Source organism: Cydia pomonella, chromosome 6 (genome assembly GCF_033807575.1).
Source record: "Cydia pomonella isolate Wapato2018A chromosome 6, ilCydPomo1, whole genome shotgun sequence".
Classification (NCBI taxonomy): Eukaryota; Metazoa; Arthropoda; class Insecta; order Lepidoptera; family Tortricidae; genus Cydia; species Cydia pomonella.
The window spans coordinates 12,687,042-12,706,180 of record NC_084708.1 but is presented as its reverse complement, the minus strand read 5'-3'; the positions used below and the strand labels follow the sequence as shown (position 1 = coordinate 12,706,180).

The window sequence follows — 19,139 nt, the reverse complement described above, 5'->3', positions numbered from 1 at the left end:
AGGTTACTTTGACAATATACACATTAACAATTGATGGGTTGTGATTGTTAGTGCTACTGAGTACGAGGTACGGACCTATGATTTTACGGATAGTATAAAAACTTAGAATATTTGTAGGTCTTAAATCTTAGGTTCCGCTGGGAACGGAAGGAAAATGATCGATGATGATTTGACGACCAGTCTGGGCTAATGGGTTAGCGGCCCTGCCTATGAAGCCGACGGTTCCGGGTTCGAATTCCGGTAAGGGCGTTTATTTGTTTAATGAACACAGATATCTGTTTTCTATGTATTGAAACAGTTATTCTTAATATGAGTTTATACATTTGTTACTAAACGCATCGGACGATAGATATTTGTAATGTCATTGTTAAGTCTTAGTTTTGAATGGTTTGGTGGATTTAAATATAATGTCCGTGTTGCAACAACGCTATTAATTACATTTTACGAAAAGTAAACTATGCCATTTAGTTTCCTTAAATGTACTTAGCCCAGTGAATGGAAATAAAACATGGTAGATAGTATTCTGACCGCTCAATTATAGCCCAACGTAAACTACCCTAAGGTGGGCAGAGCTTACAAACGACTGGATTGGCAACTTCAGTTCGACCGATATGACAGTCAGTGATAGATGGCTAAATCTGTTTATAAAACAACGTTATAAATAAAAATGTCTTCATATGTCGTGAAGTGGTGCAGAAGTTATTCTGATCATTCCAAGGATAGTAGGATCACATTTCACGTGTAAGTAAACAGATAACTTCAGTAAAATTTGGAATAAAATTGACAACATTTTTTCAATATTACCGTGCTAATTTAAAACGTAACTGCATACGACTTTCATAACAACATACGTCTTTTTAGATTACAAGGATAATAGGGATGATGTTATGCCAAATGAAGTAGATTATTTTATTAACTTATGTTTGATTTAGATATTTTCTATATTGTAATAAATTCCTTCTTACATATTTGTATTTTCCTTTTATCTTTCATGGGATGGAGATATAAAAAACTACCTAGTAATTTCAAATTAATAATCAAATTTAGTATTGCCATTTTACATTGTAGTATTTGTTATACTTTACAATCCGATTCGCACAAGATGGTATTCGCAGCGAACTATGAATAAAAGCTGTCCAATTAGAGAGACTTGAAATTGATTGGATGCCTGGCAAGAGATCTAGAATATGTTTTATTGATTTCAAAGATGAATATTTCAACTTGTCAAAAAAGGCCGGGTTTACACAGCTTAATAAAACCACTGTTCGTTCAATGGTTTGTTACGGCCGCTCTGTGACAACCAACCCGTGAGATAACCATACCCGGTCTCCTATAGGTATATGGTAATATGGTATATATAGAATTTTTTTCTGTCACTCTTTCAATTAATTTGTTTAATACACACAATATCTGAAAATTTGGATCATTTCCACCCTCTGCTGTCATTTAAATATGGCTAAGAGTTTTTGTCGAATCCGTTGTACATTTTCACTTGCAGTTGCCCAGAAATCTTTCCTCCGTCATGCATTTAGACAACGCACGCAGAGGTCACCATTTCCAACAAAAATACTTCCGTTGGAACTGAAAGTGGGCCTTTATTTTCGCTCCGCCTTTTCAAATATTTTTTGATGAAAAATGACTATTATTTCTTTTATCAGTTTTGATTACAGGTTCTGTAAACGTATCGTCTTATTTAAATGTAGGCGTAATTGTGGATGTGTGCTAATTGTCCCGAGAATTTGAACGGTAAAGTTCTCAAATGCGGATTCCATGTTTTTCCGTTCACTGACTTAGCCATACCCCGATGTTAACGGAGTTTAAAATCACGCTATACACGGGGTGTTTTTAAACTCCGTCCTGTCTCGACAGGTAAATAATAGGAGATACTCTTAGAGGTGAATTATATGACATATATATATATATATATATATTATCATATTTCTATAAAGAAAAGTAGCTACTGTATGTAATTGCATGATTTCTATAGTAATCTAAATTGTATTTTTTTTCTTATTTAATGCATATTAATTATAAGGTGTAATGTTTTGACAAGATGTGTCCCGCCGAGTTTCTTGCCGGTCCATATTTGGATACCCTCCTCCAATTGACGGGGGATTTAAATCTTCCCGGGTCAGAGGTGTAGGGTTAGAGCCGGTGTAGCTTTATTTGACGTTCATAAGCGCATTGTAATATGCCTACTTGAATAATAAACTATCTTTATCTTTATCTGAATTGAATATACAGGTCATACTAATACTCTACTATGAAACAATTTGTATGAATCTCACCCCCCTGAAGGGGGTTGACATTTTTAAAGATTTGTACGTGGACTAAGTCATGAACGGAGACAAGTTAATATCTATATTATTTTGCTTAAAAGTTTCAAAGAAAATTTCTCAACAATACGAAAAATCGGTCTACATGGATTTCATTTTAGGGTAAATAGGAATATATAGTATAAGTACCTAGTTTCCCAAATACATATATATTTTCGACACCAGCAGTTTAAGTGCTTTACATTTTCGTAGAGCAATTTAGCGAACCAGAGCTAATAAAACTTAGCTGACTCATTCACGGGTAAATTGGTTACAACATATAAGTAGAAGTAAGTTTTGCGGAACGTAGTCATTAACGCTCTTATTGTTACACGCTACTAAATTACGTTGCCAACGTCAAAAAAGCGGCCGCGCTTATACGACTAAATCCTCAATCCATCCATTACAGAGAAGTCGGTAGAAAATGATGTTTTTTGACGGTTGCGTGTTCATTATTAAAATATGAGAAACAGTAATAGTTACATTAATTAAGTAAATAGTTAATTATCACGAAGCTATTCAAATGCGCATTCAAATCGTTAAATTTAAACATGTTAATTATTAAGGACTTCTTGAGGAGTAAAGGCCTCCTCCATTTGTTGTACCGAAGAGAATTGATTGTAATAGAGAGGTAAAGTCTAAGAAAAAAACCGGTCAAGTGCGAGTTCGTTTTACTCGCGCACCGAGGGTTCCGTACAAACTTTGAATTATCTCCTGTAACTATAAAGGCGAAACACTTTTGAACAGAAGTACCTATACTAAGTATAATTGTGTACAGAGCCATCTATCGGCAAATTGTCTAACTAATTTGCGCTATGTAATGCACGTGTGTTGGTTTTACGAGGATAATTTCTATCATACATACATCTTCGTTCAGTCCACACTTTTCCCTTATCACACTGTTCCTAATTCTATCTTGTAATTTTACACCACACACACTTCTCAACGCTCTCATTTCTACTGCATTTACTTGACTCTGATGTTTCTTCTGCCATACCCAACTTTCGCACTATGCACAGCCAACCGTGCTTTTTGCGACACCTTCTGGCTGCTCATAAAAGCGTTGAGTGCCCCATTCACACGATTTCCAGCATTCACTCTCCTTTCAATGTCTTCATCATGTTTACCGTCCCTAGTGAACAAGGTTTCCAGATACTTCCATTCCAAACTCTTTCACTTGTTCAACTCTTTCTTGACCAATCAAAACTTCACAGTTTGTCACACATTCTCCCTTTTCAAATACCTTTACTTTCGTCTTGCTCACATTTATTTTCATTCCTTTCCTTTTAAAAGATCTATGCATTCTAGTTACCATCTCCTGCAATTGTTCACCCGATGACGCCAGCAATACCAGGTCATCAGCGTAAAGAAGACATTTGACGAGTAAACCACTCATTCTCAACCCACATTCATCATTTCTCAAATCATGCATACTACTGTCCATGAATAGATTAAACAGCCACGGTGACGCAACACATCCTTGCCTAACAAGGCAACACCCTTTTCGATACTAAACCACTCAGTGTACGATCCGTTTATTCTCACACAAGCACTGGAATCCTCATAGAGCGATTTCAGTGCCGGAATGAGACGACCGCTCAATCCATACACCGACAGTACCGACCAAAGTTCATTCTTCACCACACTGTTAAAAGCCTTTTCCAAATCCACGAAAGCGCAATAGACCTTTTGACCTCTGGCCAAATACTTTTCGGCTATGCATCGCAGGGAAAAGACTTGATCTGTGCATCCCATACCCTTTTGGAATCCCGCTTGTGCATCCCATACTTTCTCATCGGTTTCTTTCACTATTATTTCAATCAATATCTTTGCATACAATTTGCCGACGACGCTGAGTAAGCTAATGCCTCTGTAGTTTTTGCAATCTAGTTGTGATCCCTTTCCTTTGTAAAGAGGTACAATAACAGCCTTGCACCAGTCCCTAGGCACTTGGCCGGTTCTAAAGCACATATTGAAAAGGCGATACAACTGAGATGCTACAATACCCTGTCCAGCTTTCAGCATCTCGACAGAAACTTTATCATATCCTACAGCCTTTCCTGATTTCATTCCTTTCAGCGCTTTCACAATTTCATCCATGCTAATACTATCTTCATTCTCCGACACATATTCAATGCTTTCATTCAAATCCGAAATTGGCGTATTTGCCTTTTCTCTATCAAACAAACTTTCAAAATACTCCTTCCATCTTTTTAAGATACATTCTTCCTCATTCACTAATCTTCCATTCTTTTCTTTAATTGAGTTTAGCTCAGAATTCTGGGTGTTACCCCTGGCCAAACGAATGGACTTCCAGAAAAACTTTATATTTGCCTGGAAATCTTGAGACAGCGTTTCCTCCATTTTATCTTTCTGTCGACTAATTCTTTCACTAACACTTTCATTCTTCTATATTCATTTTTCGCTTCACTGACTTCGTCAAATGAAGCTGTGTGATTTCTTTGGTTAGCTCTTGTGGCTAACCAATCCAACCACAACTTTTTCTTCTCACACACTGCTTCTTGCACTTCTTGATCCCACCAAACATTCTTCTCCTTTTTTCCTTTGTGCCTCTTACTTACTCCACAAACTTCACTTGCCACACTTACTACTGTATTTTTAAAACTATTTCACAATTGTTCAGTCTCACTAATCTCATCCGTAGCTTCAAATTCGGTTTTTAATCTACTCTTATACTCATCATTGACTCCTTCATCTTGCAACTTCTCCACTTTTATTTTTTTTAAATCGGCAGTAACTGTACGGGGCCATTGTCGCCATCCTTTAAACAAGCCTCTTAATCGGCACATCACCAAGAAATGGTCAGAATGGATACCCGACCCTCGATACACCCTAGAGTCGATAACATTCTTCCTAATTCTTTCATCCACTATCACAAAGTCAATCACACTTTTCCTTACATTCGCCGCCTCTCGAGTGTATAAATGTATCCATTTGTGGTCAAAGATCGTGTTTGTTACACAAAAGTTCCACTCTTGGCAAATCTCTAATAAGCTTCTCCCATTCTCATTTAGGTACTCTTTTGTCACCGTGCATTCCAAGAACCTTTTCAAATCCGTCCCGTTTTATTCCTACCCAGCCATTGAAATCACCTAACAAAATCATTCTTTCATTACCCTTACATACTTTCAAAACCTCTCTTAGTTTATCCCAAAATATCTGCCTGTCATTCTGAACGATCCTCGCACCCTGGTCTACTGGAGCGTAAACGCCTACCACAAATATACGCATCAGTCCCACTTTCAGTCTAATCCACATCAATCTAGAATTCACACATTCAAATTCTCTCACACACTCAGCCATTCTTGCGGAAAGTACAATACCGACTCCCTGACAGGCGCGATTCGAACTAGGCACCCCAGACTAATTGTAAGACGCCTTGTAGGTTCCATGCAGGGTAGTATCGCATCCTTTCCATTTCGTCTCATTTACACACAAAATAAAAAAAAAATCTCTCATCCATCATCCGCAAAACCTCATTTAATTTCTCTTCCATTCCTCCTCCAACATTCAGCGTAGCAAAGCCGCTCTCCGTGAGCCGCTTGTCGCCCCCGCGAGAAACGAGACGTGACGGGTGGCGTACCACGTGGCCGCCATTCGGATGATTATTATTTTGAATCTCCATTGCGTTCCCACGAGTAATAGGGATTTAAATGTCCACAACAGCAGAGCCCTGTACTGAAGCAGGGCTCTGCTTCTGGTTTAGGTACCACTGTGTTCTGTGACCGCCAACACAGACACCCTCCGTTCAACGCCAGAACTACCCTCTGGCTATGCATTTCTATCATGTGAACCGATTTCAAAAATTGATATTTTATTTGAAAAAAAGGTGTATTGAATGTAATCTCATAGAAATGTCAGGTGTAATAAACACACGTAAAGTTGGTTAAATTGCAAACTGAATTCGGAAAGGTTTTTTGTTAATTAAAAATAAAAAGTTACCAAGAAAAAGGTCTCATTATATTTTTCCTGTAAAATTTATAGTAATGTTAATATTATGTAAAAAAATTGCCCTTTTCAAGATTGGGCATTTTCCATAGTTCATAAAATATATATATATATATATATATATATACTTTCAATGTCTCTGGGTTAGCGTTGTCCATCATCATCATAAATTTAAGAGCTGCGCTCTTGTCGGTGAAGCAATCTTCAGGCATGCCTTTCATTGGCCTCTTCCTTGACGGCCTGATACGACACGACGTTCACTTTCTCCTTCACTTGATCCATGTATGCCCTATTATGAATCGATAGCTTAAGTGGTTCTCGAGATATCACACAGACAGACAGACAGACAGACAGACAGACAGACGGATGGACGGACGGACGGACGGACGGGTAGAGTAGCACCATAAGGGTTCCTTTTGTACCTTTTTGGTACGGAACCCTAAAAACGTGCCGTGCCCCTTAATTTGACATCCAAAACAGATGGCGCTGTACTGTGCCATATGTTTTTCGGTAACTGAATGTCAAACGTCAACTTTTGACGATCAGAGTTGCCGAAAAATGTATGGAGCTGAACAGCGTCATCTCGTTTACCTGTCAAATTCGAAGCACGAAATTGTCTTAGATTTTACGCATCTTACTCAATCAATGTATCTTTGGTTGTACTAGTATATACATATATTAAGTACCTACCACATACTTGCATTGCACTAAATGTGACCGCCGGGTGTGTTGTGGGTTACTTATGTAAGAAAGCTGCAGATTGCGAAAACTTAAATGGTTCAACCGATTATGAAAATAGTTTTTATTGAAGCTTAATTTTAAAATATTTCCTCAAAAATATTATTTGACAATTCAGTTTATCAGAAAATTCTATTCAGATCCCATTGTTATGATAAAATAAAACCGAGTAGCTAGTTGAAATGATAATTATTTATTTATTATTTAATAAATTATTGTATCACCAGGCCTCGTGATTTTTCATAGCACGTTAAGAAGAAAGAGAAATTTTAGTCACACTCACACTAACTCATCAATAATTTCGCTCTGGAATATTTTTATAAACATCTTAGGTACCAAATTCTTTAACATATTTAAATTATAAATAAAATGTAATTATTATTATATTGCTATTATATTTTATATTTACAATTGTTTCTGTCTTATAGAACATGCATAAAAAAAGTACCTACTTGTTGTTTTTTTTTCTTTTTTCGCAACTGTATTAAAAAACGTCGTTCGATACACGTGCGGAAATGTCATCCTTCACTCGTCCCGTCATAGCTCGGTACTCGTGGAGTAATGACATACTTTCCGTACTATTCCATACCCCGGACAGACGGGGGCAATTTATAAGGTTTGATATAGTGCAAAGCAAAGGCAAATGAAAGTTGAAAATCAAGCAGATACGTCTGCATTATTATTTAACTCCTTGGATTTCACGTGCCTATAAATCCCGGTCGTCTGATAGGCTTGCGTGATATAGATCCAACACGTGAGGTCCCTTGGAGAGCTTTAATGTTATGTAGAACGCCTGCATGCTGGAACCCGTTCACAGGCGCAACAATAGATAAGGTAGAAGTACTAGTGCTCGACGCTGCACTAGTACTCGACATGGGCACTTTATGTCAAAGTGACAAGGATTAAGTTCGAATACAGAAAAATCTTCGTTGTTCAAATTTAACCTATATTTCCATGAAATACAGTACCCATGTCGGTGACTAGTGCAGCGTCGAGCACTAGTACTTCTACCTTATCTACCTACTAGATTTTTTTTTTGACTGAGCGACTTAAAACTTTGTCAGAAAGTTATTGTGACAGTAATTGTTACGTATTGTCATATTATCAACTCAATTGCTATATTTTGCAGCACAATATTGTGTAGCATTCGTTAGGTACTACGTACTACGTCTACTACCAAGCTTATGACGCATAATATGGCGAAATCTACAGCTCACCGAGCCTGTAGCTTATTTATTTATACAATGTTTGTAGATTTCCTGTCTTTGCTAAAACGAACTTATTCATTAATTAATGCTCGCATCGAGGGATTTCCCGCCAATAGGTATACTAATAAGGTCATTACCTTAATTATAATTAGTAGTTATTAGAGTAAGTATAATTCTAACAAGGAAAGGTACCCAACTGTCCGGTTCCGGTTTGATTTATATTTATATATGTTGTAGAGTAGTCTAAAATAACACACATGTATTTTTTTTTAGCTGCTCAAAACTTAGGAAAACTTTTTTAGGAAAACACGTGTACATTATTTTTTTCCTGTTCTCAAACATATACTCAAACAAGCCATTAACTAGCAAGTTGCTTGAGCATCACTTTCTATAGGAGTTAGAAGATTTAGTAACTTTTTAGTACTTTGGATGACAATTTCTCCCAAAAGGTTGAGTTTGGGCAGCTAAAAAAAAATACGTGTCCGTTATTTTAGACTACTCTATACCATATATAAATATAAATCAAATCGGAACCGGACAGTTGGGTACCTTTCCTTGTAAGTGTTACCTACGAGTACGTACGCACTTGGTTGTAAATATTTTGATAAAATTAAGAGTTTGTTTTAATAAAAATGCCGTATATTTCAAAGTAGAACCGTTTTTCCCCCGAAGGGTAAAAAACGGATATTTAGGTTCCTGCCGAAGCTTGGACCACTTATGAGATAACACCCTTGTAACTCGACGACCGGTCTGGCCTAGTGGGTAGTGACCCTGCCTACGAAGCCGATGGTCCCGGGTTCAAATCCTGGTAAGGGCATTTATTCGTGTGATGAGCATGGATATTTGTTCCTGAGTCATGGGTGTTTTCTATGTATTTAAGTATTTATAAATATTTGTATATTATATATATCGTTGTCTAAGTACCCTCAACACAAGCCTTATTGAACTTACTGTGGGACTTAGTCAATTTGTGTAATAATGTCCTATAATATTAAAAAAAAAAAAAAAACAAAAAAAAAACTCAGCCCTAATTGAGTAAATTTCTCAACTAGCAGCGCCATCTATCGAGCTACTCAAGTCCCAATGTCGCCCGGTTGCCAGCGCTCGGCTGCTTTCTCCTCAGTACCTTAAGCCGGCAAGACCCTTAGGTGTGGTCCATGTGGACGACGCATGTCGTCTCACGGGACGACGCTTGTCGTCTCACGGTGCAACGATTGTCATCTTAAGGGATGACGCCATGTGGCATTTGCACTCGTGTACGTTATGACGCTGCTAGTTGAGAAATGCACTCGATTAGGGCTGAGTTACAACTGTTACAAGGGTGTTATCTCATAAGTGGTCCAAGCGGAAGGCACGGATACCTAAATGTAATAATTATGTAGAGGAAAAACTTTTGAACAAAAAATATTTCACATTATTAAAAGAAATAGGTCAAATCAGCAGCAGCCAGGCTAGCACATGATTGGCGCGACAGTATCTCCCGGCGAGATAGACTCAATTCAATTCAATTCAAATATACTTTATTCATGTAGGCCTAGCAACAAGCACTTATGAATAGTAAGACAGTATTACATATAATTATCTTAATCTAATTATCAGAGCAATTTATTGATGTTGTAAATATTATTCCATATATAATACTAATGAATATAATTCATAGATCAAATTTAATACTAAAACTTTCACAAAATATAGTCATACAAAAAAAAATGTATAAAAAATACTAGTCTAGATTGTTTCTAGAATAAATTCTAAATGTCAAACAAATATAATAAACTACCCGTCTACCCGTCCCTCTTTAATTAACATAGACAAAGACGGGTAGTCTATCTCGCCGCGAGAGACTGTCGCGCCAATCATGTGCTAGGCCTACATGTGCAATATGGTACTTCAGACAGTGAGATAACTACGCAAAATTTGGTCAATGTGAACCAAATACCTACTTTTTTGTACTGAATTATTATAAATTGGTACATTACCTACCGCAACCTTTGTAGGATTCCGTAGTCAACTGAGTAGCAATGTAGAATGCTTTTTTTCGCTTCAATCTATATATGGTGCAACTTTATAAAAATAGGTAGTCTACCAAAAATATCATTTGAAAAAGTAAATGTTATTGGAAATAATCGCTCCCATAATAAATAAATCTGTGCCGTCCTACCCAAGATATATATTTTTTTAAATCAGTCAAATATTTGGCAATTAGTCCGTCAAGTTTAAGGATCCAAAGACAGCTGCAGTCATTGCTAAGCTAAGTATCAGTAAAGTGTAAAAATATGGGTGTACACATCTTACTCAAAAATATGTCCCATAGTATCTTATTCCAGTGTAATAAGAGCGTACTACCATATTTATGAGACGATTATTTCGATACATATTTTTGCACTTGACTGTAGGTGCAAGGTGTTTAAATCACACCTTTTATGAGCATGGTACAACTGGTAGATAATATAGAAACACTTCGCACACGTAGGAACATCTGCTGCAAATTATATAAAAATATTTTCCATAATGTCACTATCTAGAGAGGAAAATGAGGACTACGTTTATATGGAGAAGCGGTTGTCCCATTTCCTCTTAAGGAAATGAATTAATTTTTGTAGTCCTATCCAAAATCTACATGTAAAAAGTCACAATAAATTTACCTTTCATATGTGCTTTGTGCTATAATGCTGTATAGAGCAGTATAATCGTTTTCGAAAAAAGCAAATAGATTATTAAAAATTCGGCAGTCAGGATCCTTAGCATACACAAACAAGAGATTAATAATGATTATGTATTAGTGAGTTAATAAATGGCCCATCGAACTGCATTGAATTGGTATAAGCATTGCATAAGTAGAACGCAGACTGACATAACGAAGACTTCGCAATCCAGCGGTGGCCTTGGCCCGAAAGTGGTAGCTTGGCGGGTACCGCGATGCAAACCGAGTGAGCGTAGGCGAGTCGCACGCCAAAAGTAACCCATCACTGTGACCACAAGTTCCGTAACAACTATACGTAAACGAAGAGCGCTTTTACACTGGTTTGTCTGAATATTCGAATCGCCGAGGTTCGATAATTAGCTGAATACTATCCCAGGTAAAGCTGGCTGGCAATAGTAAACAACGGCAGTGTAAGCAACGCAGCGCGCGCCGCCGGTGCCTTCGAACTTTCTGCTAAATCCACGGACCACCTGTTCGATAGGTAAACGTGTAAATTAGTGAACGTGTGTTAATGTCATTGTGAAACGTGCCAAGGGCTTTTTGGTGATTTATAAATGTGATTGTGACGCATGTGCATATGCATGTCGTTAGGATGTACCTATTTGTTGTTTGTGAACAGTGCAGGGTTATGCACATGGGTCGTACATACCTAACTAGTAATAGAGTACCTTCCCACTATTTTGAGCGATACCAGGCATGCATTGCAAAATTTTAGTTTTTTTAAATTTGAGTTTCGGTACGAAACGAAAACCTTAAGCACGATCAAGGAAACAAAGTACAATCAAAATGACCACGTATTTAAAATTTCCTTGTATTTAAATTTTGAGGGAAAGTCTACTTAAGATACGAATTATACGAGTACTTACGGGTAACCAATATAAGACAACTAGCCGTTGTTAATTATTGTTGGTTGTTGTTATTCCACAGGAAAAGTTGTGCAGCGAAAAATAGCATTTGATTTCATATCCTGTTAATCATTTGATAACATTGAATACACACATACATCCTACATTTTATGTTCTTTGTCATTTTGATACGAAGTAAGAGTAAGTACCTATAAGTCATTATCATTATACTTGTTTACATATTGCGACCTTTTGAACACCTCGCTCGCTTGAATTAACTGTCAAATCAGCTACTTGCTACTAGTCTGGCTACCGAAAAATTACACAAATTTTTGGCGGGAAATTAAAAAAATCTTGGACTGGTCACACTTAGTGTAGCAGGAATTATAGTTTTGATACTAGAACATATTTTTGATTTTCTGTGCACACGTAACCTAAAAGGGTACCTAAGGAAATCAGTTGAATATACGTTGACGTGCACTCAAAGTCAGCTCGCATAATTTCTACCACTATGTAAAATACAAAGACAATTATATAGACATGTTTCACCAAGATATTTTAATATATTTTGTATTGTTAAATCAAATTACTGACCAGTCACTTTACTCCACAGATTTCTTCTAAATATTGGTTTTCAGTAACTCGTTACGTTTCAATGTTTGAATTTCATTGATATTTTCCAGAACTTATAGTTTATCCGTTTCTTTACACACTTGCCCTGTTCCTGAGATACAGGTATTAAATGGTTCATAATAATTCACGTACTTAATTAAAGTTATAGGCAAATGTTAGAACTAGTATTTAAAGTATCAAAATAGTAATAATCAAAAACAAAAAATATTTAAAATAAGCCCCTTATAAACCGCGAACAATTTGAATGAATTCCTTAATAGAAAAAAAAACATTGAATAAACAAAACTTATACCGAAATATAATCATCCTTTAAGGGTTCCATAATTCATAAAATAAGTGAAATAAGTCTTATTGTATGAGGTTCAAAATTTACACCACACTGTATACTAAAACCACCACCAGTTGACAAAGGGAGAAAATTAAATATTACGTATATATTCTGTACCTATTTAGTGCATTAGAGCTTAACTATGTAGGGGAAATCGTCGTTGTCGACATTATTCCACGTGGGCTTGCCCATAGGGAGCGTGCATAAACTGCAGGGGGTAGCCCAGAAGACGTCAGATTTTTGGCGCGAGGCGTAAATGTGAAGTTTATGCTTCCAATGTAGCCCACAAGATGGCAGAATGCATGCATGATGGCACCAGAAAACGTACGAGAACGTTAGATGGCAGCATTTGCTTTGGCGTGAAGTGTCGATGTACTTGTTTGTTTCCGATTCACATTCAGATGGCAGACCCTCCAACGCACACGGTCCCTATAGGCAAATACTTGATGTAATGCCCACGGGAGTAATTAATCTAAATACAAAAATTTAGTTTCCTCGTACTAGTCCTAAAGGTATGGGGAAGATGGAGGTAACGAATGGAATCTCCATGTACCAAAGTCTCATCAAAAAACCTTATATAGGTAGCGCTACAAGACTTGAAAAAAAAAAAACAAATCATAGACTGCGCGCTTCACTCCGTCAATAACGCCTAGGTTCTTAGAGTCTGGCTACTGAAAATTTATTTTGGCGGGAAATTCAAAAAATCTAGGGCTGGTCACACTGTGTGTAGTAGGAATTATAGTTTTGATACTAGAAAATATTTTGATTTTCTGTGCACACGTAAGGTACCTAAAGAAATAAGTTAATATACGTAATGCACTCAAGGTCAGCTCACGTAATTTCTACCTCTATATATGTAAAGTACAAAGATATATATATAGACATGTTTCGCCAAGATATTATCATATAAATTTATTACTGACCAGTCATTCCACAGATTTCTTCTAAATATTAGTTTTCAGTAACTCGTTACGTTCCAATGTTTTGATTTTATTGATATTTTCCAGAACTTCCAGTTTATCCGTTTCTTTACACACTTGTCCTGTTCATGAGATTTCGGTATTAATAAATTCACGTACTTTATCAAAGTTTTAGGCAAATGTTAGAACTGGTACTTAAAGTATCAAAATATTAATAGAGCACCAACCTACTAAATTGTTTACGACTTTTAAACATAGCAGTTTTTGTTATAGAACGCTTCACGTCGACTTCGCACATCATCGTAATTATTTATGAGCTTAAATAATAGTTTCCGGACCTCACTCGGTATAGTCATTATTAATATTATTTAAAATAAGCCCCTTATAAACCGCGAACAATTTGAATGAATGACATAAATTTGCTTTTAAACAACAGGCTTTTAAAAAACAACAGGCTTTTAGCTTTTTTTAAATCATAGAAAATTGGTGATACCGCATGGAAATATCTGTCAACAATATTTGGCTAGCCAGACTCTAGCTACTCTCTGGAGATATTTGGAACTATTATTTATAGCTGACTGCCGGACACTTGCAATAGGTAGTTCTACTTTAAGAGATTTCACTCCTTTTAAATCCACACACCATACCTAAACGTATAAGAGCCAATTACATTCAGACTTTCCGATATCGGGTCCGAAGTCAGCCCCGATGTCAGGCCTGACATTATTTTTTTGTTTCACGGAATATTAGCACATCGTTAACAATATTTGTAATGTAAATATGCAAACATATCTAACATTGCACATTTTTTGGAAATTAGAAACAATTACTTAATAGTATTTTTTACATACTTATCAAATATTGTAAAAGATGTGCTGATATTTGATGAAACGGAAAAATACTCTTGCTCGGGCCTGACATCGGCCAATAGCGAGTGTGGATGTAATTGACCCTATAATTCCACTACGTTTGCCGACTTTGCCAAGGCGGTGTGCTAATGTGCCATCACACCTCAAAGTTGAATGAATTGCGGTCACCGGTAGATACCTACTTGACCGGCCCGAGCACATTGCAACCGGCGCAGGGCGTGCCGCATCCGTGCCATCATCAGGTCATTTTTTGCAATCATATATTTCACCATTATAACTATTTATTGTAATATGGTGATGTATAGGTGATAATCTACATAAACTTAATAAGTAAAATGTGAACTGACAATTATTATTATTTACTATCGATTTTAACCTTACAGCACTTGTCGCCATCTATTGTCAATTTCTCTTATTACATAGGTCATTTTTTTACTAAATTAAACTTGTCTAAAACAATAAAATTTAAAAAATTATATATAAACTTGAACATATAAAAAAAACAAACGTTAGACACCGGGCGAGATTCGAACCCGTAACATTCGTTTAGCAGTCCGCGTCTTAACCCATTGGACCAGACGGACAGTGGCCGGCAACACGAAATTAGCGACCATATTCTGCGTCGAAAGAAAAACGCATGAAAACTCGAAAACACGCGTTTTCCCAAGCATAGGAATAATTTAGATAGATTGTATACCCCCAAAAACCCCCATATACCAAATTTCAGCGAAATCGTTAGAGCCGTTTCCGAGATCAGATATATATATATATATATATATATATATATATATATATATATATATACAAGAATTGCTCGTTTAAAGGTATAAGATCTATTGTGACTAGCCATATGCCTATTTCGTAATATTGGCCTTGGTTTTATATTAAAACACATAGAAAATAATGAAAAACTACAGTACTCTTCGTTTGCATCTTTCAGTCATGATTTCACTCCGTATTCTAACAATTACAACTTGAAGGACACGTTTCCGTATTTTACCACTTGTGATTTCGATTAAATACATAACACTCAGTGAATTTTCATTTTTTTATTTATTTTAGAATGCTGCGAAGAATGATAATAATCAATTGAAGTTAACCTAGAATAAATGCATAATTATTGGTGTAATAAAGAACATTGAGTTACTAACTTAATAATAAACGTAAAATATTACAATACAGACGTTATTTTCAGAAAACAAAACTATAATACCTGAAGTTAAATAATAATGTTGGCATATTCATGCTTGATAGGTTTTGAAACGTTTCATTTTATCATTTTTTTGGTCTACTTAAACCGACTACTAAGCGAATACTGCCGTTATGTCGCTACTATGTCGCCGTTATGTCGCCGTTATGTCGCTATTATGTCGCCGTTATGTCGCTACTATGTCGCTACTATGTCGCCGTTATGTCGCTATTATGTCGCCATTATGTCGCCGTTATGTCGCTATTATGTCGCCGTTATGTCGCTATTATGTCGCCGATATGTCGCTATTATGTCGCTAGTCGCCAATATGTCGCTGTTATGTCGCTATTATGTCGCTAGTCGCCGTTATGTCGCCGTTATGTCGCTGTTATGTCGCTACTAAAGTATATAAAAGGGCCGTAAAGTACGGAGGATGGGCATTCATTCTTTAACCATCGGACTGGCGGTATCTCTGGCTTTGGGTAAGTAAAGTTTCTCTACTATTCCTTCTATTTGTTTGTGTTTGCTGGGAATTATCCTGGTAAATTTAAACTTGTAAATTGTGTCTATGTTTGGCATTGCGGAGACAATGTTGTCGTAATGCTAAGCTTAGGCTATGGTGGAGATTCTTTACTTCCTTATCTGTGTTACTATATTGTGAGTTTTTGTTAGTAAAATCTAATTTTGTTATTTTATTACCTTTCTATGAGGTTAGTTTGTTATTTTATAAAGCCAGATCACTGTTTGGACTAACAGTTTGTCCATCTAATCAGCTGCTCCCTAACGGTGTCAAATTGCAGCTGTTTAGAAGTCTTTTGCTCCAAGTTGAGAGGACTTGGCGTCTCTTCTTTACCAACATAAGAGGCGAGCATACTCTCCTTAGTCTCAAGGTCCAGCTGTTAGATGAATGTGAGGGCATCACGTGCGTGCCATTGAGAGTAATCTCAGCTCACTGAAGTCTGCAGTAATTGAGGCTAGGTCTCGTATTAAGTATATTTATATATTTCGGTGCTCTGGCTCATACTAGTGCTGGTCACGGGAGGGCTTCTGTCATGATTGGTAACAAACACAGATAAAGTTTTAGTCATGGCAGGGTATCCCATGTGACTGGTACGGGTGTGTGTGCTAGTGCGCTGATTACCTATAGACATGCTAGGGCGGTCTATTCTCATCCACCGTGCCCACGTGGCGATGAGGAGGGGGCCAATCACACAGACACTAGGGTTTGCTATACCTCGGTTTTGTCGGCCGAATGCTTACAGCTTAGACTTAGGGATACACTTGTGTATGTTCCAAATCACTAGATCAATGGTAAGTACGATCTGTGTTCTGGACATACTAGATTAGGGTCTAAGGGTAGGAATAGGGTAGAGTCACACACACTGTTATAGGGTCTCTCTCTTAGGTTTGATCTAGAAATTCGATTGGTTGGTGTATATATATATCTTTCAAAAGGTTCTAATGACGTGAAGCTATGTTTTATAACGTGTACTAATGATAATATTAGTGAAATACCGGTAATGGGTTTTAATTACCTAAATCTTCCAGACTGTTACTCTGAGTGGAAAGTTGAGGGTTATCTGTAACATCTTACATCTATTTATTTTCATTTCTGGGTTTTTGGTGTAGAGACGAAGTACTGAGTATTCGATCAGGTCCTAAGGTATTTATATATTCAATCCTTACATATCAAGTTGGGTTTAGGAACACAGACTATTCTGGGATAAAAGAATGGTTTGTTTTAGAGACCCTTTGGCAGGCGAGCGCAGTCCATTGGAATCTTTGAGTGGAATAATACTCACCTTGATAGTTCGATCTCATAAAGTACAGTAATGAGTTAAACTTGTACTTCGTTTATACATTTGAAAGGCCTAGAAATTCAGCCTACTTTTAGCTATGGGGACTGGGTAATGGCTTAGTAGCCTTAGCTTTTGGATATAAAAGATAAGTAATTGGTGTCTGACGAATACTTATCGCTTCTCTTCGTCAGCCCCTAGGTTTGTATAGGGTTGCGAAGCGTTGGTCATAGCCCGTCTGGCTAATAAGATAGTAGGTGGCCCGATTGATATTGCTAATCGGAGTAAGAGTCTTCAGACCTGCATCTAGCATTAGAGGCAGCACGCGTGATCCGTTCACACCTCGTTTAGAAGATGATAGGATTGATAGGTAATAATATTTTAATCTTAATATAAGTGTGTAAATGGGCTTAACCCGGGAGTGCTGCTTCAATGTTACCCCGAAGACTTAATAGGAGTAGCAGGATTTTACCAAAAATATTTTTATATTTATATAATCATATATGCTGCAATAACTAAATATCTTTCTAATTAATTATTAAAAATATATCTTACATTACATCAAAAATCATTGATAGGTTCTGTAACTTAAGGCTACACCCGTCGTCTACGACCTTGCGCGTGGGGGCGGAGTCCATATCCTTTATCGCGACACTGCTCATACCTTGTCGATTGTTATATATTTTCATTCTACTTATAAGGTGTCATATTTAATATAGAAATGGTTTGGAATAACTTAATCTTATGGTATTTTGCTGAAGGTTGAATCTTAACATAATACCCTATCGATTATTTCCTCTCAACATAATAAATTATTTAGTATAGTAAATTTCCGAGTCTTAACGTCTAGGTAATACTTAATCAGGTAGAATCAGAGTCCAAGATTTAGCTGTTACTCATTAAAGAATCTAGGGTACCGCGGTTCGCTTCAAGGGGTCCTAACCTTTAACTAGACGTTCACTTGGCCAAATTATTGTTAAGGTAAAATTATTGTTGGGGTAAATTTTAGGGGTAATTTTAAAGGTGGGATTGATAACGATTAGGTTCCTTATTTTATTAGGTCCGGGGTTTAATAGATGGGGTAGATTGGGGTATAGGTAGGGGAAGTTACACTATCTTTTACGGATAAGTTACTATACTTACCCACTCCTAACTTCTAAAAAAAGATCACATATCTTAGTGTGGTATTTGCAAAGCTGTTAGCACGACTATAATATTAATCATTAAAATAGTGTGGCTAATACAGTGTACTAACATTAGGTGATTGTAATATTAGATATAATGACAGTTACTGAAAGCTCGTCAAAAGTTTAGGTATCTACTTTTGGCGCGTGGGGCTGATAGAGCAAAGAGCCGCACGAGCCGTTTGCCGACCCTTGAGTTAGAACAAGATAAGTTGGCAGTGATTTTGATAGCACAAACCGTGCAAGTGTTATTTTTAACCTAAATCTTATATTAAAATATCTCCTCAATTCCATTCTGTCTGTCGTCTGTCAAGTTAAGCGTATGGCCAACGAACGAGATAACGTAATCAATGATTTTAAATAAACAGATAACTCTTAAATAAATACAATGTGTTTGATATGTGGTATTTGCGGAACTAATTTGAAGTAAGTCATGTCGAC

General features: G+C 36.7%; 1 protein-coding gene across 2 annotated transcripts in view; it reads left to right on the top strand.

Annotated features, from left to right (window-relative positions):
- The first annotated feature begins 258 nt into the window (after positions 1–258).
- LOC133518992 (uncharacterized) overlaps positions 259–19,139 on the top strand; it is a 40,961-nt gene continuing 22,080 nt past the window's right edge. The window contains exon 1 of one of the 2 annotated variants that reach the window (XM_061852829.1): positions 259–741. In XM_061852829.1, the coding sequence (XP_061708813.1) occupies positions 668–741 (74 nt within the window). In that variant the 5' untranslated portion in view covers positions 259–667. Of the gene's footprint in view, positions 742–11,222; positions 11,416–19,139 lie in introns of those variants that run through there. The other variant, XM_061852830.1, reaches the window with a different exon arrangement.